Below are 21,795 nucleotides of genomic sequence, written 5' to 3' on the forward strand. Positions count from 1 at the left end.
TGGATTTGGAGCAAGAAAATAGGGAGATGGACAAGACCTAGATTCAGATCCCGGCATTACCTAGTGGAAGTGGAATGAGCCAGTCTCAAGGGAAATGCACACCCCCGGGACTAACCTCCTCTAGAGGTTTTCTGAGCAGCTAGGACATCTCAAAGGGATGCCGCCTGAGAGAGCAGTGCTGCAAGCAAGCTGGAAGTCATTGTCAGCTCTGCTCTGGGAGAGTTGTCATTGTCATTGTCAACCCTGCAACGAGAGCTTTTTGCTTGAACCATTTTGAAGGTATAAAGCTGAGCTTTTCTGACCAAAGCCTAGAGAAGAGGAAGGAAATAGAGAGGTAAGAAGACCCTGGCCTAGCTTTCTAGTTTCTGCAGGAAGCCAGAATGCCCACCTCAACATAGACCCACAACAAAGAGGGCTGTGGCCTCCTCAGCACCATGACCCAGCAAGGAGGGGCTTGGGATTGGGCATTTGCCCCAGGGATGAACCATATAAGAATCATCTCTGCAGTCTGGCCATGGTGCTGTTATTAAAGCACAGATACCACTTGACTCCTGGTCATGCTCTGCAGAGTTCATTGGCTGAGCACCTACAGTATGCTTAGGCACCGCAGGAACGGTGTTGATTCCCCTCTTCGGTGATGGTGAGCTCTGATGGAGACCTGCCCCGGCAGCCAAGGGCATGTGAAAAAGCATCAGAATCACCTAGGATCTGAGAGAGAGCAGGAAGGACTACACAGCTGATCAGATGCTCAAGGATAGCACCCCCATCTCACAGATGACTATAACTGGAGCTCTGAGAGGTTAGGTAAGCTGTCCCAGATCACACAGCCAGGAAGCCAGAATTCAATGGCTCCAAAGTCCATGGTCTTTCTGCCATGCTAGATCATCCTCTACCCTGGGGACGAGGCACTTGCCTGCCCAGCAGTACCAGCTTGTTCATTCATGCATGCATCTGTTCAGTGAATGTTTATTGAGTATGAGCTCTATGTATCTATGTTAGATGCTGGTAGTACAGAACTGGGTTAAATAGTCAAGGTAGTCTAGTGGGGGAGAGTGCAGACACAGACACTTCCTAGAGAAATGAATGTATATTTCACTTCAAGGTGAGAAGAGTGGTATGAAAATTAAGAATTCCTGCTGGAGACATAAAGCCTGGACACCAGGGAACACCTCCTCCAGAAGGCAGTATTTCAACCAGCAGTGTTTCAACTGGTCAGCAATTTTGCCCACATGGGACATTTGGCAATGTCTGGAGACATTTCGTTTGGCTAGTGAGATGCTACTAGCATTGAGTAAGTAGAGGCCGTGGATGTTTCTAAACATTCTACAATGCACAGGACAGCCCCAAAGGATTTTCTGGCCTAAAATGTCAGTGGTGCCAAAGACTGAGAAACCCTGATTTAACATGAAAACGAAGAAGCCAGCCCCGTAAAGGGCATCTCCACCCGAGCATTCCAAGGGAAAGGAACAGCAAAGGCTATTAATTCCCAGGAAAAGCTTGGTGTTTCAAGTTAGTGAGTACAGGAGAGGGGAGTGGGATGAGAGAGACCTCGGACCTTGGGCAGAAGTTTGGGTTTTTACTCTGTGGAGTCGAAAGCCTTTGATGGCTTTTAAATCAGAGTGGGGTGCTCTGTCTAGTCTGTAGAGAAGGGGTTGGGGAGGCAAGAGAGAACTTCCAAAAGCCAGGGTAACCCAGGAAGAAATGACAGCAGATCTGAGTAGCACAGAGGCCTTGAAAAGGAGAGCAGTGGGTTTATCAAGATGCGTTCTCAAAGTACCAGTTACAGTGCCAGGAATGAACTAGATATGGAGAGGGAAGGAAAAGAAATAGGGATTAAGAGTGACTCTTGGGGGACGCCTGGGTGGCTCAGTTGGTTAAGCGGCTGCCTTCGGCTCAGGTCATGATCCCAGCGTCCTGGGATCGAGTCCCACATCGGGCTCCTTGCTCCACGGGGAGCCTGCTTCTCCCTCTGCCTCTGCCTGCCTCTCTGTCTGCCTGTGCTTGCTCACTCTCTCTCCCTCTGTCTCTGACAAATAAATAAATAAAATCTTTAAAAAAAAAATTAAAAAAAAAAAAAAGAGTGACTCTTGGAAATCCTGCTCTCTGCAGGGTGCCGGGTAGAGTGGCTCACCTACACGAAGTAGGAGGGGGTCCCAGATCAAGATCTCAGTTTGAGACAACATAAATTCCGAGAGACACTCGGCAGAATTGGGTACACAGGTGATAGAGAGAGGAATTGCTCATAGAACACTTTGAGCTGTGGTTCATTCCCAATGTGGGGCTTCCACTTTAGTTTCACCAGGGGTAGGGGTGCTTTATAAACCACCAGGGCTCAAATACACACCTTAGATCAGGTAAACCTGGGCTCCAGGACCTGGTGCTCGAATATCAGTATGCTTTAAAGGTGCTTCCAATGCACAGTGATGGTTGACAACCAGCAGACTCCCAAGATGGAAATTTTCCCTCTGTGCCTAGCAGCCCTCAGTGGGCTGAGACGCCTCACCTTTGTGCATCACCCAAGAAACACTCTCTATTTTGTGTCTATTTAAAATTCTATCTCTGCTGCTTCAGTGGTTGGCTGAATTCTATCTGTCAAAACAACGAACTGTTCATAGTCTTGGGTATTCTTGTGTTACCTGTGTTCCAGACCCTTTGTTCTGTGACTCTCTTTGTTTATAGCGATGTCAGTCTCCTGGTGCAGCCCCAGGGCTGTTCATCTTTTCCATCCCTTTGAGGATAGAATATTTTCAGTCTCTGTTGTGAACTTTCTTCCCAAGTAAGTCCCGGGCACCCTCTGCCGCTGTATACTCAAAGCAGAAGGAAATACATTCAGACCTTGTCTTTTCTGCAAACTCCAGTCCAGTCCCCATTTCCTTTTATTATTACTGGGTGCCCAGCATGGAACTTGCTCTGTACCTGGCACTTGGGGATCGCATGATCAATGAGAATGAAATGGCCCCTGATCTAGGGAACTCACCCTCTACGGGGTTTCATCTCAGCAGCATTGACACCTGAGATCAAATAGTTCTTTGTGGTAGGCTGATCTGTGCACTGTATGCTGTAGATAACAGCGTTGCTGGCTTCCACCAGCTGGATCCCAACAGCATGTTCTCATGCCTCCCGAAAATATCTTCAGACAACGCCCATATGTCCCCTGAGAAGCAACATTTCTCTCAGTCAAGAACTGTTTTAGGAGAAAGGAGATTTTTTTTTTAAACCAGCAAAAATGGATTTATTCAAGAATAGCAAGGAATAGCAGAGAAGGGTAATCTGGGACAAGCAAGCTACAGCAAAGCCAAAGGCAAGTCCCTAGGAGGAAGAAGATATTAAGCAAATGCTCATAAACGTTGGTAAAGGTAATGAAAGGGGCATCAACAGGAGAGACCTAATTTAACTTGATAGAGATAAGAGCTCAACATGGAGACTACCTGTTCCAGCCCAGGAAATAGATAATATTATTTCCACCGTGATGCTTTCTCTGATTGCTTATTGGCTTTTGTCTCCTCCAGTCTACTAAGTAGCAGTCACTGATTATGTCCTATGCAGCCAGGTGCCATATTAAGCATTTGGCATGCCTTATTTCACTTTATTCTCATCACTACCCTATAACCGTAATGGGCACCACAAACTACTTAAGATTCGCTGTGTAAGTAAATTGCCTTTTTAACCAATAGTTTTGCATATTCATCTTGTAAACTAACTAGAATAAAAGCTGAGACACTCATGGCTTCTATTTTTTCTTTATCCCTTCGACAACAGCCTCCTGCTTCATTAATTACCACAATCCCTTTGGCACTGCCATTGCCTTCTTCATTGAGTCCTTCCTTTGGGCCCTCCAAAGTCACATCCCCAAAATTTCTCCATCTCTCACATTTTTTTCTTTTGATCTTACTGTGCCCTAAAGGTACTCTCCCGTCCTGCTTCTTGCTTTTTCTACCAGTGTTGTTAAGACTCCAGAGTTGCCCACTAACACCATCTCCTCACCATCTTTGCACTGGAGCTCCTTCTCACACCCTCTACTGAAGCAATCGGTAATTCTCCAATCAGTAATTCCCAGGGCCCTGAAGCCAGAGATATCCTGTCATCCCATTCAATCTCTCCTCCATGTTGAATGTTGTTCATCACTCTTTTCTTTGGAAATCTTCTCTTCCTTGGGATCCTACACTATTGCAGGTCTACCTTCTGCCTCTGATCCTGTAGACTTGGGAGGACTCCATTACCCAGTTCCTCCACTCCTAAGCTCTATCTGTATTTTTCTCTCACATGTCACTTTAGCTTCCAGAGCTTCATTTACCCCATCTATGTGGAAGATTAAGCCACTTGTATCTCCAGTCTTGAGCTCATTCTTGCATTTAGACTCCCTTTCCCAAATCCATCTGGACACCTCCAGCTGGATACAACCATGGCATCTCAAATTTAACATGTCTCCAACAACAGTTTTTATCTTTTCTTCAAAGTCAGAGTCCTCCCCACTCAGTCTCTCAAAATCTGTTGTTTCTTAGTTGTAAGAATCATTCTCAGACCCTCAGAATTATTCTCTACATTCATTTGTTCATGAATTCATTCCTTGAGTCTATTGTAGGCACCATACTTTACACATTGCTGTCCTCACAGAGTCCACAATCCATCCAGCAAGACAGATGGGCAAGAAGAACTACAAAGGGCTCTGATGAGTATTATAGGAGGGAAAGTCCAGTTTGTGGTGGATCTTTTCACTTCTACTCTACCTAAATCCAACAAGCTAGCAAGTCCTCTGGTTCTTTTACCATGAAGTCCCTTTAATTCACTGCCTGTTCTCCAAACCCATGGCCTCTGCCCCAGCCTCCTGGGTGGTCTTCTCTCCTCTCACTCTGCCCACTTCTCTGAACACTCACATGCTGCACTGCCTTGTAATGTCCTGGTTTCTTTTTATCTCCGCCACTACACTACAAGCTTATTCAATGTAATGAATGCATGCCATTTGTCACTGTATTCCTAGTACCTGGCACAGAGCACTCAGTGATTATTCATGAAATAATGAAGGAATGGATTCTAATCCCCCTTCCACACTACCAAAAACATCATAAAACTCAACAATACACAAGGTAGGTTTGGAGCAACAACCTGAAGGTAGCCAAGTGACAACCCCTGGGCACAGCTGGGAATGTTTGGAAGACAGGGACTGACTCCATGGGAAATGAGAAGGCATCTTGCATGGGGCACCCATGGCTTCTCATTGGACACATAATAGCCCTGCTCATGGAGGGCAGATGCGGGGAAGTCCCTGGTCATTCAGTCCTCAGGGTTCTCTGGAGCTACCAAGGCAAGCATTGCTGGGTGACAGAGTTCTCCTTTTATTGCTGAAAGCCAGCTTTACCATAGGACCCTGGGTCTGAATGTGAAAGCCAAAGATGCTTGGGGCAGCTTAGCAGAAATATTTGGCAGGCATTGCCCCTATCCCTCAGGGGGCCCACCTGCCATTTCCTTGTCTGCATTATATGTGGGTTCCTTGAATTCTAGCATGGCTGCTTGCTTATTTTATGTTATATGATCTTAGTTATCTCTTGAAAGCCTCAATTTCTTCATCTCTGAATGGGATGAGTAATAGAAATTATCTCATCGATACCTTGATCATGATTGTTCTAGAATATGTATATTGGGCATGTTGTCACTATTCATTCTGCTTTTTGTATATTTAAAGCTTTTCATATTTAAATGATCTGATAAGGTGTCTGTGAGAATTAAATGAAATTAGGCATGGAAATACTAATCACAGGGCCTGACATATAGAAGCCTCCAATAAAAGGTAGCTCTTTGTAGTACAGTAAAATGGCTGTAAAATCATTACCCATGCCTTCAAAGTCTTTCAGTGCTGACAGTATCTCCCCTATTTACCGGTGTGTTTGTTGTATGTCTTATTCCAGTAGAACGAAGTTTCATGAGGGCAGAGACTTCATTTATCTTTACTTTCTCTTGTATCTCAAATGCACGCAGTAGACAATCAACAAGTGGTTAGTAAGACATGAACTGTGTCAGCCCCTGTGAGAAGGGCAACTGTAGGGCCCATCTCTGTTGCTATTGCTACAGGCCCTCAGTCATTCCAGTTCTATAAATAAGGCATTTATTATGATCCAGACTGCAGCAGCAAAGAAAGACCCGGATCCTGGTGTTCTGGTCGTTGGCTATGGCTTTGAAGGAACAGATTCAAATAATAACAAATTTTGGATTGTCAAGAACAGACGTGGTCCAGAATGGGGCTGGAACAGTTCCATAAAAACAGCTAAAGAGCTGAACAAGCACCGTGGAGTTACCACAGCAGCCAGCTCTCCACTGTGTGAGCCGATGAACTGTGTTATTGGATGACTTGAGGTCAGCATATCTGGAGCAATTTTGTCTTGAAACTGACCAAACCCTTATTGTGTAAGACAAGACACTTGAATCATTGAGGATCCAAGTGGTGATTTGAATTCTGTAACATTTCTATAAGGGTCAAACAGCACCACTACTCTCATTACAGTTTTAAATAGCTTTATAATATTAAAGACTCATTACTTAATTCCATGACTTTTGAATTATCATTTTTTTCAAAGGATATATAAAACGTTAGCTTTTAAATTAAATTCTAACACAATATGTGAAAAATAAATAAATAAATAAAACGTGAACTGTGAAAACAAACAGCTGTGTCTCCCACCACATGTCAGATCAGTTACACAACCTCATCCCTTAGCACCACCACCACCACCCCCACCACGACCTGGACACAGATGTAGACTCAGAGGAAAGGTTGCTGCTAAACATTTTGCCCAAAGCAAGATCCTTATAACTCAGTGCCCTCAAAAGACTCTCTCTCCAATAGAAAAACTGAAAAGACAACTCAGAGTAAAGGGTCAAGACTGAGAGGAATCAAGGGAGAAAATTCAAAAGACCAGAGTGGTTACACAGGGAACACTCAGATGAGGCCAGAGTTTAGAAGGCAAGAGCCTCAGGTACACATAGCACAGAACAAAGGGTCTCAATACAGGAGAAGCCATACACTCACCTGTAAGAAAAGCATCTGTAGACAAAAAACTCAGATTAAGGGTTCCTGGGTGGCTCAGTGGGTTCAGCGTCTGCCTTCGGCTCAGGTCATGATCTCAGGGTCCTGAGATTGAGCCCTGAGTTGGGTTTGCTGCTCAGCAGAGAGAATGCTTTGCCCTCTGCCTCTGTCCCTCCCCCTGTCTGTGCTCGCTCTCTCAAATAAATACAGGAAATCTTTAAAAACAAAAACAAAAATGCCCAGATTAGACTGGCCTGCAGAAGCCAGTTAACCACAGAAAGAGGAAGAGGTAGTCAATGAAAGGTCATAATACAAATGGACAAAAGGGGCAGGACACCAATGAATGAGGCCAGGGAACTGGCATTCATGATTAGTACAGAAGGCAAAACTACCAAACTCCTCTTTTGTTTGTGTCTCCTTTGCCAAGATTATTAGACAGGACAAGATGGGGAAAAGGGAAAAATCATTATATTTCACAAAGCATCTACTATGTGCCATGCAGCATACATATATCATAATCTTATTTAATCCATAGAACAGGTACCAGTCATGATTCCTGCTTTACATATGAGGACAGTTAACCCCAGAGAGTGAAGCAAGGTGTTCAAGGACCCAGAGCCAGTGAGTGATCTAATACTTTCATTTAGATACTGTGCATGTTAAGAGTGAAGCTTTGTGTGTGAGAAAAAGGGAGAGAGAGAACGAGTGGGGGAGGGGCAGAGGGAAAGAATCTGAAGCAGACCCCCTGTGGAGCACTGTGGCTGACACAGGGCTCCATCTCACAACCCAGGCAATCACTATCTGAGGTGAAACCAAGAGTCAGACGTCTAATCAACTGAGCCACCCAGGTGCCCCTGTGTATGTGTTTCTCTTGGGGGGCATGGGGGCCTTGGGGAGAGGAGGTTATGGGCCAACAGCTCACTGCTGACCCCATTTAAGTTTGCAGTCAGTCACATCTCCCTGGACCTCTGTCATACAAGCTGCAGTTTTAAGACGGCATTCTCCATCCAGAGAGCTGGTTTTCAGAGCCTAATAGAAGGGGGACCACTTCTTTCCCGCTTCCTATGTTTCCTTCAATATGGAAGAATATCTGTTAGTGTGACACTCCTGGAGGCTCTCTGTCTCCTGCTCTCTCCTCCCCTGAAGAGGTGGGGTAAGGGGACTGCCGAGTTTGAAGGAACAGGACAAGAATGTTTCAGTCGACGCAAAGCTCTCTTGTCTCTCTAGAAGAGGAGCCAAAGGACAATTCAGAGCAATTCACAAACTCACCATCTTGGAGCCCTCAGGACTGAGAAGTGAATCAGAGGACCCAAGAGGCCAGAGTTTCAGCTTTCTGCTCTTCTTCAGGATCTCCCAGCTGGCAAAATGCCTGTGCTCTTGGGCTGGGATGGCATAGCCATTCAACCCATGATCTTCCCTATGGGTGAGCCTTGAGACTTTTCAACCCTGTCTTGAGAGGATGCACCATGAGCACCACATATCCAAGACACTTTCTGCAATGCTTCTTTGGGGAATAAAGCTGAGGACTCTGTCTCCCCCTGCCTTGCTTCCCTATCTCAATCAGTTCAGAACTCCGCTGGGGGAAAAAGGGTGTTATGGATTGACTCCACCAAACAAAGCAACAACATCCAATGAACTTTGTGTTTATTCTGATTTCTTTTCAACCCATGAGCTTCAGTCTTGTTTGCCTTGCTCATACCAAGATGCACATGGTGTTAAGTCTGAGTCAACATCTCAAAGGAAGGACAAGCAACTGGAAACGGTCCAAAGAAGACCGAGTAGAATAATGGAAGTTCTGGAAACCCATCCATGGGGGGAATGGTGAAGGGAATGAGAAGATTTAGGTCAAAGCAGACTTGGCCATGATGTGATAGAGTCTTTGCCTCTTTCAAGGGCTCTCATGCAAAGAGTGCTTTAGTTAGATTGTGTGACTTCCAAGGGTAGAACTCAGTGCATTGATGAATGTTCCAAGGAGGCATATTTTGGCTCTTTAGAAGGAAGATATTTACAACTATTAGTATTGTGCAAGAGTGGAATGATTTTCCTGAGGAAGTAGTGAGCTTTCCATCACCAGGGCTATTCAAACAACCCCACTGGATGAAGGGGATGATCCTGAAAAGAGCAAGAGATGATTGGTTGTGTAAACCCCACAATGGCAGAATGGGATGTTATCCCCCTCACCACTTCCCAACCCAATATCACAACTGACCTGTAATAAGGGGAGTGGGCCAGGGGAGACCCCTGGCTTGTGCCCAAACCCTGCCTAGGCAATAGGATGCAGTGAAACCCCAACCCCTACACTTTTGCCCTAAATGATGTTCCCTTAAGATGACTTATTGGTTTACTATCTGTGTGTGAACACATACTTCCTGGGGCTTACTCTAAAGTTTCTCTCAAGTCTAAGTGAGAAAAGATGTGGGTGTTGGAAGGGAGGATTCCGAGGGAGTGATTTCCTCTGTCTCATATCCCAGGGCCTATTGCAATCACACTTACTCTTTCTTCTCTTTCCGGAGTTAGGGGCTCTTTCAGCAGCAACGTTGTCCTCTGACTATCTGATCAGCTCCCTCAGGCAGCCCTGTTTGGCTCAGGATCAGAATTACCATGTACAGATGGTCCTTAATGTGTGTTATTTTGTTCCATGCTGGCAGTAATCCCGGGGAGATCAATCTTACGATTAGCTCCATTTTACAGATAAGGAATGGAAGTTCAGAGAGGTTAACCCACTTGTCCTATGTCCAAAAGCTGGTGAGTGGCAGGGCAGGAGTTGATAGCCAGATTGGTCACTGTCTTAAGTGTATGATCTCAACCAGTGTACCTTCCTTCCCACCCCAAATGACAGTGACCAGACCTTCAATTAGGGGCACATATGTTATGGCTCTGTTCTGAGAAAAGAATGTAATTATGGTTTTGTTTCTAATTGCATTCTTTTTTTTTCTTTTTTTTTTTTTTAAAGGAGAGGGACAGACAGGGGAGGGGCAGAAGGAGATGGAGAGAGAAAATATTAAGGAAGCTCCACAGCCAATTTGAAGTCCAATGTGGGGCTCACTCTCATGTCCCTGAGATCATGACCTGAGCTAAAATCAAGAGTCAGTTGCTTAACCCACTGAGCCACCCAGCTACCCCTCTAATCACTTTCTTCATCATGCCTGGATTTGGTTTGACTCTGTAGGCCTCAGGACTTCAGTAAACACAAGTCTTTAGAAAATAGGATTCAATGAAACCCGGTTCCTCTCCATTGTTTCATTGACCTGTCAGAGGCTTTGACTTATAAAAGTGGAATTTGGGGGCACCTGGGTGGCTCAGTGGGTTAAAGCCTCTGCCTTCAGCTCAGGTCATGATCCCAGGGTCCTGGGATCGAGCCCCACATCGGGCTCTCTGCTTGGCAGGGAGCCTGCTTCTCTTCCTCTCTCTCTCTGCCTGCCTCTCTGCCTACTTGTGATCTCTCTGTCAAATAAATAAATAAAATATTTTTTTAAAAAAAGTGGAATTTGGGTTCTATTCAGTCTCAGACCATGTTGCGCACTGCCTTGCATTAAAATGCCCCTGGCTCAGGACCTTGACTCCTCTGCACACAAAGGGCATTCAACACAAAGTTCCTAATGGCTCCTGTTCTTGAATTTTAAAATTGTGTCTCAGTGGACACATTTCTTTCCAGTGTCTGTTTATGGCATGAAATTAATGGGAGTTGGTATTTCTGGGCGCAGAGGAAGGATGTCATGATGGGGAGGAATCAGGCAATGCCACAGTTTTACCTGTAGTGAATCCTGTGTTTAAGAGGAGACAGCACTTTGTGATGACAGGTGGGATAGAAGTCCCGGGGTCACTGGATCATCTAAGCTGGGCAGCTTCCCCCACTCCACTCCATCACAGTTCTCTGCTGACTTGGCCCCCAACTTGTCCTCTTTGGGACCTGATTTACTGACTTCCCTCATTCCAGATCATCTGCTTATGTCTATTTGGTTCAGTACAACAGAACTATCTGAACTTCTACCCAATAACCTGATGCCAATGGCTTTGCCTCAGAACCTTTTCCCACACTGATGTCCTAACACATACATATTGACACCTTATGATCTAATCTAATTCTGGACTCAGTCTAGCATCGAACACCAAAGTCAAGAAGGTGGGAGATGGGCAAAGGAATAGCACCTAGAAAGGATTCATCTTTAGGAGCATCAATAAGGAATTCCACAACCTGCAGGGTAATTTAAGGTTGAGATGCTGACATAAATTGACAAGGCAGTTATGGCCTTGAGGATATAGACAAAGATAATCTTGTCATTTTTTGAGATAAGAACTTGTTTGCACCTGAAAAAACTCAGGTTTTACCTCCCTGGCAACTCTTGACCTGTGTCTTAAAGGTAGTAATTTTTTTTTTAAGTACAGTGGCTTGGATAGCTTACAACCTTTGGAAGGTTAAGAGATATCCAGAACTATCCTGGAAATTGAGAGGTAGTGTATGATATGACCTCTACCATCAAGGACATTTGCACACAAAACATCCAGACTTTATAGGGAAATAGAAGGATTTTAACAGGGACGTGTGGACTGACTAGTTTCACATTTTAAAGAAGTGTTATTCTGGCTACAGGATGAGGATGGAGAATGAGGGGCAGTGATAATGACCAAGACACTGTTCAAGAGTCCTCTTGAGAAGCTTTGAACACAGGGAGTCTCAATGGAAGGAAAAAGAAGGGGGGGATTCAAAAGGCAGAGAAAGATGACCAAGTTATGAATAAAGCCTAGTTGGATGAGGTAGAAAGAGAGGAAAGAGTCAAGGAGAACTCTCTGGTTTCTGATTTGGGTGGATTGATGGAAAGATTCGAATGTGGCTGTGAATTCTCTGACTCTGGCAGATAGGTGGACGGTGATGTGAATTCAACAGAGTAGGGAGTATTGAGCTAATGGCAGGATTTCAGGGACAGTTAATGAGTGCAGTCAGGAATAGGTGGACTCTTGTACATTTCATGAGAGATAGGAAAGACTGGGGCATGTGTTGCAGAGTGCAGGAGACAAGTCTGGGCAGGACACAGAGATTGATCATCACCCGAATACAGGTGGCGGGGAGAGTCATACATGAAAACTGCAAGAGAATATAATGTGTAAGTAGGTTCTAAAGGGAAATGCAGAGAATTGGGGGGTGTAGGGATTGCTGGCACATAGCGGGCTAGACCAAGGAAGATGAGCTCATGAAGAAATCATCAGTAAGGGACAAAAAGAACCTATAGGAAATGGCAACATGAAGATGGGAAAACAGGGATGGGAAAGAGGCAGAATAGACAGAATTGGGAGAAAGACGGGAACCAGAAAAGTTAAGAAAAGGAAAAGGATTAGGGGAGCACATGATAAGTTTGCTTTAGAACATGCTGGATTTAAAGTTTTAGCTTAACATCCTGCAAACATGAGCCAGGAGGTCAAAAGTGTCAGGTGCACAAACCACTGAGTCACCAGGCCTCACAAAGAGACTGTTGAGAGCACAGGAGCAGGTGGGAACTCCATTGTAGAGAGTGTGGTGGGTTAAGATGGACAGATAGAGCCATAGGGGCCATCTTATGGGAGAGGCAGGAAGAAAAACTTAGAAGAGTCAAGGGATAGAGGAGTGGGGGAGGAACGTGGAAATGCAGCATCCTGGAAGGCAAAGGAGGCCATGTGAAGAAGGAAAATACGGTCAGCAGCACTGGTGTGGAAGTCAAGTTCCAGCGAGTAGGACACCCGTGGCACTTAGGAAAGCAGTTTCTGTAGCCTGGTTGGGACCAGAGGATGTTCTGTGTGCACCATATCCTGCGTAAGCAGGAGCATGCTTAGAACAAAGTCATCACAAAGCTCTGTCCAGAACAAGCCAATAGTTAAGTTACTGTAGAACAATGGGGCCTTCAGAGCTCCGCCACGTCATGCTTTCCTTTCTACACAGGTGATCCTACCAGAAAGAATGAGCAGAGTTAAGGATCGAAGCTCATGGGCAGATTGGGGCAGTGCCATTGTATCCAGCCAATGACCACAGAGAGGAAAGGACATTATACCAGCTTGGTTTGTTCACTTACAACTCATTCGCTCCTTAACATTGCATTAGTTCTCCTGGACGCAGAGACTGAGAAGAAGGAAAGGGTCATGAAAGAGACCTGACCTGTGCCTTCAAACAGCTTACAATACATGGGGGTGGGGGAGGGATTTTCATTCCCCTGGTCGAAACAATCCATCCAGAGTGCCCAATAAAATCACATTCCAAACTTTACAACTTTACCTTGGTTAGCAGTACCTTTTTATGCCTCTTTGTAGAGGGCTAAAGTAAAGCTTAAAGTGAATGACTGGGGCACCTAGGTGGCTCAGCGGGTTAAGCCTCTGCCTTCGGCTCAGGTCATGATCTCAGGGTCCTGGGATCGAGCCTCACATCGGGCTCTCTGCTCGGCAGGGAGCCTGCTTCCCTCTCTCTCTCTGCCTGCTGCTCTGCCTACTTGTGATCTCTCTCTCTCTCTCAGTCCAATAAATCAATAAAAAATCTTAAAAAAAAAAAGCTTAAAGTGAATGATAAAGCAGGATATGTGATCGTATTAAAAAAATTCCATAGGCTCAGTGGATTACAGGCTCATGGCGGACTGCATTGATTTCTTCCTATAGACTTCAAAAAGCTCTTCCCTCATGGCTTCAACCATTACTAAGTGGCCCATGTTTCTCCAGGCTCCTTCTCTAAACCTAACCAAGGCCTCGTTTTGTATTTCCAACTGCCAGTGACTTTCCACCTGCATTGCCCCCTCCCTGCCCTCAAAATCAAACCTGAAGTCAGATTCACCATTGTGGCATTTCTGAAATCATCACCCTTTTCAAACAGCCCCATCCCTCCATGGTCCCTTCATTTTAACTTGTCATCTGGATCTCTTGCTTCCAACCAATTGCCAGGTTCAACATCAAGCAGAGTCTTGTACGCAGAATAGATCTTTAACATTTACTTGCTGATCAAACGAACACATTTTATATCCTAGACCCCATGACCAGTCAGTAACACAGGTAATGACAGTGGTTCAGATCATGGTTTTGGGTGGGTGGCAGGTGGGTCTGATCTTAGTAGCTCAGTAACTTTGGACACATAGTGCCCTTGCTCACAAGATGTAAGTGATTAGCGTTGTGAGAATTGAATACAAAATGTAAAACTCTGAGCACGGAAATGTTATTTCTTAGTCCCATGCCCCACTGTCAATATTTCGCCATCTTAGTAACCTAATGTTAGATCGAAAGGAGCCCAAAAGGATGCCAACAATATTGAGTTTTAGAACCACAATTGAAAAAAAAAAAAAAAAAGAACCACAACTGGACTATTTAATAACTCCCAGAAGGGATAACCATCCACCTAGGACTTCTGTTTGAAGCCTAAGATAAGGACTTCCGTATAACATAGATCCTTCTTCCAGCCCTTCATCCATCCCTCATTGTACACTGTTTTGAAAATTCCAGTTAAAAATGACCCAACTCAACAAGTTTTAATGAGTACTAGTTGTACTGTGTTGTAGCTGCTTTAACCAATGAGCTTGGAAGACCTTTCTATTTTCCCTGTAGAAAGCTACTTTTTAATACCTAAGGAGGTCCCCTTTGGGTCAAGCTTTCCCCAGCCTCCAACACAGGAGCCTCGCCCACCCCTGGGCTCCAGGCACTTGGGAATCCTTCTGGAGGCCCCTCTGTGCCCCACCGCACAGCCATGCTTATATCTCTCCCAGCAGACTGTAAAGCCCTCAAGTGTGGGCCCTGCACCCAACAAGATGATGATGGAGGTGGCTGGAAAAGACGGAGGGGCCAGGATGAAAAGCCCAAGGGCAGGAAATCGGTTACCTTTGTGTTTTCCACCTATTTCAAAGGGTAGGCTGAGAAGGAAAGTGCACCACCTCAGAGGAGGAAGAAGCCCAGTGGTCAAAGATCAAGGGAAACTGGGAACCCTGACTTGACAATGTAAAAATTGCATGGGTTTTAATTTTCTTCCCCCACTGCTTCTAGATAGTACGCCACATATCCCCAACACTCAATAAATAGTTGTTGCATGAATAAATGGATGTTTCTTCTCTCCATTTCTTTTTCAGACTTCTTTTTTCTTTGTTCTAACCAACTCTGCCCTTCAACCTTTCCCCTCCCTACCTGATGTGCCAAAATCACCTCCTCCTCCCCCCTCTCTCTTTTCCTCCTTCCCTCTTTCTCTCTCCCTCTGTCTCATCCACCAAAAGTCATCTATAAGACAGAGAGTGTGCATACTGTCATTTCTAGTCTATGGAGGAGAAAACAGAAATTCAAAAGGCCAAAGCTGGGTACCAATGGTCGCACAGCTGCTAAGAGTTATATAACAGGTAATGTCGTCCTGCTCCAGATCCTTTGGCCATTCTGTGTGCTCTAATCCATGGAGTTCTCCACTCTCAGCAGCCAGCAGATGCGTCTTTGTCCCAGGACTGCCCAGGACACCAGAGCTCACTTTGCCAGTGAACATGGAAAGCCACAAGTGTCAGGAGTTAAAGCCTCCCCATCTCGCCACCCCCGACAGCCCTTAACTAATGACTGACAGGTGTGAGGGCATTGGGACTACTGCTTCCTGGCCCCCAATGGGGACAGCTCTCATGTGTTCATGAGTGACCCTAACTGCCTCCAGATCCACCCAGGAGGTAAAGCCAACATGACCCTCAGCCGGGACCCCTGGAGGGTGAACCCTGGCTTGGCTTCCACCCCATCCCTGTCCATTCTGTCCTCTATCCCCAAACCAGTGTTGCTTGGAAACCTTCCTAAAAAACCCTTTACACACCCATCCTCATCTCAAGCCCTGCTTCTGGAGAATGCAGCCTAAGTCAAGCTAAATGCAGGATTCAAACCCAGGCCTGTCAGACTTGAACATTTTTTTCACATTATGTTGTGCCTGAGATGCTGTTGCAACCACATAGGCCTGCTCTGCACGAATTTCACTGCCATTTAAAAAACTGAATGGCCACTGTAGCCTTGAAGACATACATGATGTTTCAGAAGCTCTATGCTTGCCTATTTTTTCTCACCATAATTACAGATCTCCGAGACAAAAGACCTTTGAATATCTTAGCAAAATGACATAAGGGACCCAAAGAAAAAAGTTACTGTTTTCCAACTTGTCTTTGTAATTATCTTACACTTGGGTCCGTAATTAAGTAGGCACTGAAATGGACTCTATCCTTTTAACATGATCTCTTCTTAAAATGTTTTCATTATATAAGGACTAGAACTGCACTGGAGGAATTCTGCGGGGCAAACAAATACAAGTGCTCAAACCCAGCCATTCACGACATCCTTCCGTGTTTTCCTATCCCTCTAACATGGGAACAGTCTTATTCAAACACACAGAGCCCCTGGGTCTTCCGTCAGCCCAGTTTTCCATTTTGTGACATAGTCCTATGGTTGTCATCTTTAAGGCAGGTCCATTGTTACACCCAGAGGATAGACGGTAACTTATCACCATTTTTGTTGCTTGTGATAGTTCATGATTGTAAATGATGCTGCTGAACAACGTTGTGAGCATACCGTGTTTTATTGCATCTATCCTTTTCCCATATTTCAGATTATTTCTTTCAGACAAGTTTCCAAATCTTGACTTCTCCGATAAAGGAATAAAACCTATGGCTTTTGATATACAGCGTCACAGGTCTTCAACCACACTAAAATGCGTACCCATTTAGAACATAAGCTGACCCGAAACAAAGATTACTATTCCGAGTCATGCTGCCTTATTTGTAATGAGTTCTGGTCTAACTAGATGAATTCATTTTAAATTTCTCCATTGAGTTCGAAGGTCTGGAAACCTCTGGAATCTCTGGAATGTTGCATTCCCCATGAAAATGACTAAGAAACGTAAAGGGGACATTTCAGTCACCCTTCAAGGGATGTAGCTCCTTTCTTAATTCTAAGCTGTCTAATTGCTAAACATTTCATGGAGGGATTAGTCACTGGGTTTGAGTTCCTAATTGAATCAGTCATTTTACACGCAACAAAACACAAGTCAGGACATTTCAACGGCTGATGTCGACTCACTGACTTGGGTGTGTATTTTGTGCATTTCTGCATGCCTCCATCTTCAAAAACAGAGGATAAAGTACATTGACAAGAAAAATAAACAAGCACAAATTCCCATTTTCTCAGTCACCTTGAAGCCTGTCAGAGTTTACTCCAAAGTTTGCTATTTTTACTTATTAGCCTGAGAAGTACTGCTCCCTGAAATCGACTTTCCAGGACTAGCTGGACCTCCAAGAGATCGTGTCCTATTAGCGTCAAGCACAGATTTTTTTTTTTTTAACGTACTTAATTGTTCCATCTTCTTTCTGGCAAGTAGGAAAGTACAATAAATAAAAATCTGCAATTCTTCTGAAGACCGTGGGTACCGATACTACACACAGAACAGGGGATTTTCCACTGCTGTTACAGCTTTTCACTCAGCCCCCGGTAAGAATGCTAGTGATAAGTGGAAAGCCCACCCTGTCTTCTAGCTGCATGATTCCAGACGATACTAAGTATCCTTCAGGTTAACATCCCACTGATCGACTCTATTTTCTACCTTTGAACTGTTTGGGTTGTTCCCTGCCCCCTCCCTGCAACACACACACCCATTGGAGAAGCTTGTTTTCCATAACATTCCAAATCTCTCACCTGTGTTTTATCTTTTTTTTTTTTTAAGATTTTATTCATTTATTTGACAGACAGAGATCACAAGTAGGCAGAGAGGCAGGCAGAGAGAGAAAGGAGGAAGCAGGCTCCCCGCCAAGCAGAGAGCCCGATTCGGGGCTCGATCCCAGGACCCTGAGCCGAAGGCAGAGGCTTTAACCCACTGAGCCACCCAGGTGCCCCTCGCCTGTGTTTTATCTTAAGAGAGAATTTTATTATTGGGTTAACGTCAAAGGCAAAATGGACAGGTCACTCGACAGTCCATTTCTCAGTGAATCGAGAAGAGCCCGGTTTTGCTGCCATCCACACGCCAAGTTTGCCTTCATCCCAGCAGGGGCAGTGTGTGGGGTGATGACCTTGGGGCACATGCTTTGGCAGCTTATGCCCCACCTTGGCATGCCGTTCTGCGTTAGGATAAAGGTGGGTAATCCTAATTACAGCCCGGTCCAAGCTCGAACTTCACAACTAAACAAACCAGTTTTACAACACAGAAGAATTTAATTTGGCCTCACACTTGCAGTGGAAAAAGAAACACAAAGAAGAAAAAAACTGGTCACTGAGCTAACAGGTAACTGCTTTCCAGACACACAGCCAACCTGATTCAATTAAGAAACATGAGAGGTCTGATGACAGATTTGAAGACAAAAGACACAGTTTCTTGACAGCAGCAAACTGCAAAATTTCCAACCTGGGTAAGAGTCCCTTCGATATTTCCAAAACACAGCAGAGTCTAAGGAGAGGCTGACTTTGCAAGCTTTCTTGCACATCTAAGGAATAAGAGCCCAACCCCAGAACATAGCCAAACACTAATCTCAAAGCAAAATTCCATTTAAGCCTAAAGTAAACCAATGCAGCTTTCCTGGGTGCAAGAAAACACACGAAACACTGGAGGTTTGCTGCTGTTTCTTTATCCTGAGAAACAAACAAAATCGCGGCTTAGGTGCCCTTGACCTTTTCCGTCCGTCTTCCCCCAGCCCCTTCCAGTTCATCTCATGAAAAAAAAGCAAACCAAAACCCTGCGGCGAAAGACACTTGGGGATGCGCTTTCATTTACTCCATGCCAAGTATTTTATCGTGAAACCTAATTTGAAAGAGTCCCGCTGCAACAAAGCCAGCGCCAGATTCCGCCCTAAGTGAGAGCGGCAGAGCCGTCCACTTACCTGTGATCAGCACCGCCTTTTGATCCACAGGTAGCAGCTCCTGACCAGACAGGTAAGTGTACAGGAGGAAACAGGACAGGAGGCAGAGGATCAGGCTCCAGGACAGGGACAGGCTGAGCAGCAGGTAAGCCCCCCCCCAGAGGCCTGCCAGCCAGACCACCTTTCTGCCAGCCTGCCCCGGGTTCTTCCTGACACTGCAAAGAGCTATGCCTCCCAGCACAACAGTGACAGTCAGGCAGAGCCACACGGTCTCCGAGAAGGTGCTCATTCTCAGAGACGCGCTGCACCCTTGCGTGCTCAGGACCAGTGAGGCAAGTGGGCAAAGGGTGGCTGGAGGCAGACTGGGTTATATGAACAGAGGAGGCGAGAAGGGAGGGGGAGAAAGCTGCTCTGGCACACTTCAGATGAGCAGGGATTAAGCACACTCATGCCGGCACGTTTTTTTGGTGGGTCATTGAAACCGGAGAGCAGTTTCATATAAGTATCAGACTACTTCCTATTCAACAGCTCCCCCAACACCACCTGCACTCATGACACACACACAGACTCACCCACGGCAAAGCACACAGGTTATTTTTTCATGACCCCTGGAGAGATAACTAGTTGGGTAATAATTGACAGAATTCAATCCAAACAGTCATTAAAAAACCTTTAGCTCACAGGAAACGTCTTCTGCTTTAGGGGCCCAGGTGTTGCTGTCAAGTTCTTTTTTGGACTGGGAGTGGGGTCTGGGGGGTTTGGGGCATGGGGATTGGGGTGTGTGTGTGTGCCCCCCACGTAAATGCAGGCAACCGGTGAGGTCTGGAAGATCTGGAAGGGGAAGAGCACTCTGGCTCTGTTCGTGTCTGCACACCATCTCCCACATGCGTCGGGTTGAAGTGCTGGATGGAGAGGGAAGATAAAATACAGGGGAAGAGATTCTTGGCTGAGGACAAGCGCGCTGGTCTTGCCAGAAAGGAGGTATGCCAGGCAGAGATAAGAACAACTATAATACAATTATAATGGTCAATATCCACGGGTACTTACTTGTGCCAGGAGCCACGTTCTGCTACTTATTCATTCATTCATTCTCTTTTTCAAGCCATCTTCTCTGCCATGCTTTCCTCCGGCCATGGGGACTCAGCAATCAATATCCCCAGTCACTTTGAATACGGTATCTTTGTGAGGGTGTTTCTATCTTTATAGTGATTTTACAAGGGAGGACACTGAGGCACAGAGAGGTCAACAGACTTGCTCAAGGGGCGCCTGGGGGGCTCAATCGGTTGGGTGTCTGCTTTCGGCTCCGATCATGATCCTGGGGTCTTGGGACTGAGCCTCACATAGGGCTTCCTGCTTGTCAGGGAGTCTCTTTCTCCCTCCTGCACTTCCTGCTTGTGCTCTCACGCTCTCTCTCTCAAATAAATAAATAACATCTTTAAAAAACAAAACAAAACAGAGACTTGCTCAAGATCCCACAGCAGTGGAGTCAAGCAGCCTTGTTTCTGTGGCTCTGAGCCACCCTACTGCCTGCTTTAGGCAAAAAAATAAAACACAGTCAGAATGTTAGGAACTAGCTTCCCTGATGCCTTGTTGGAACCTCGTGAACTAATTCATGGTGGAGCCCTGTGCTTGCTTACAGAGAGGAAAACCTCGGCTGGGAGAGGGTCCATTCCTTAGGAAAGTACTGACCACCAGGGACAGCACCAACAGCCCCAGAGGGCATCCCCGCCCCTGCCGCTGGGCTTAGGGGATATCTTACCGGTGCTAGGCACCTGACTGGGAGGCACCAGGACTCTGATAAAGGCTGGGGGTTGGCCTATCTGGAGAGAGAAGATCTCACTTGGAGGTCATATTACCTGGATTCAGATCCAGCCTGAGCCCCACCACTTACTAAACTAGGCGTTCAGGAGGGTCTACCTCCTACAGCTGACCCCCATTCAGCTGTAAAAGAATAAAAAATACCCAGGGAGAGCACTTAGCTCCTGCTGCCTGGCATACTGGAAGGACCGACTGATTGATTGATTGATTTATAAAGGGAGCAGGGGGAGGGGCAGAGGGAGAGCAAGAGAGAATCCCCAGGCAGAGCACCCACTGAGCAGGGAGCCCAATGCCCAAGGGAGACCAGGTGGGAGGCCACGACTCGTGGACCTCACTGTCCTCGGAACTGTGTGGGGTGATGACAGAGGTCTTCCAGGGGTCTTGTGCAGGGCAATGGCACCTCCCGTCTGCCTTCCCAGCCACAGGGACACCTGAGGTGGGGAGATGTTGCTGGCTCCAGGCCAGGAAGCGTCGGGGTGAGGATTTGGAATTCCCGGAGATCTCCCTCCTTCCACACACCCCATTCCCTCCTGTGGGCCGTGTGCACACCCATCCCGGGAGCAGGGACCTCTCCTGGGCCTCGTGGACTCACCACCCAGGAGCTCCGGTATAGGATAGCTTTCTGGAGGAGGGTGCAGAACTAGTTCCGGCTCTTTGCTGGGGGCCTTGGCATTTCCTCAGTGGCTCCCACACTAGGGCTGGAGCCAAACACCCTTGAGGGTTTCCTCCTGTGGGCACAGCCACCGAAAATTAAGCAAATCTGTCCCCGGTGGCAGCCCACTGGGCTTCCCAGCTGCTTGGTCCTGGGGCTTCCGAGGAGAGGGCAAAAGCTGCCATGGCACAGACATCTAGGTAAGGATACTCCGTGCCCTCTGCCGGGGCAGGGGGTGCACAATATTAGGGTGGTGAGCTGTAAAGCCCTGTGCAACTGAGTTCGAATCCTGACTCTGCCACTTACTGGCCCTTCCTGAAGCTCCCTTTCCTCTTCTGAAGAAAGGGAACCCAGCCCCCTTGGGTTTTTAAGTCTTTGGGTTTTTTATTTTTTACTTTTTACTTTTTTTTAGGTTTATGTACTTATTTGAGAGAGTGAGAGAGGACCCCAGCGGGGAGAGGAGCAGAGGCAGAGGGAGAGAATCCCAAGCAGACTCTGGGCTGAGAACTGACCCCAACATG

General features: G+C 46.1%; 1 protein-coding gene across 2 annotated transcripts in view; it reads right to left on the reverse strand.

The window, feature by feature from the left end:
- Positions 1-19,361, reverse strand: part of HSD17B2 (hydroxysteroid 17-beta dehydrogenase 2) — a 73,709-nt gene extending 54,348 nt beyond the window's left edge. The window contains exon 1 of one of the 2 annotated variants that reach the window (XM_032853877.1): positions 18,826-19,361. In XM_032853877.1, the coding sequence (XP_032709768.1) occupies positions 18,826-19,093 (268 nt within the window). In that variant the 5' untranslated portion in view covers positions 19,094-19,361. The remainder of the gene's footprint in view (positions 1-18,825) is intronic. The other variant, XM_032853876.1, reaches the window with a different exon arrangement.
- Between the last annotated feature and the right edge of the window lie 2,434 nt (positions 19,362-21,795).

This window comes from Lontra canadensis, unplaced genomic scaffold (genome assembly GCF_010015895.1).
Source record: "Lontra canadensis isolate GAN:19392208 unplaced genomic scaffold, GSC_riverotter_1.0 scaffold8, whole genome shotgun sequence".
NCBI classification, from domain to species: Eukaryota; Metazoa; Chordata; class Mammalia; order Carnivora; family Mustelidae; genus Lontra; species Lontra canadensis.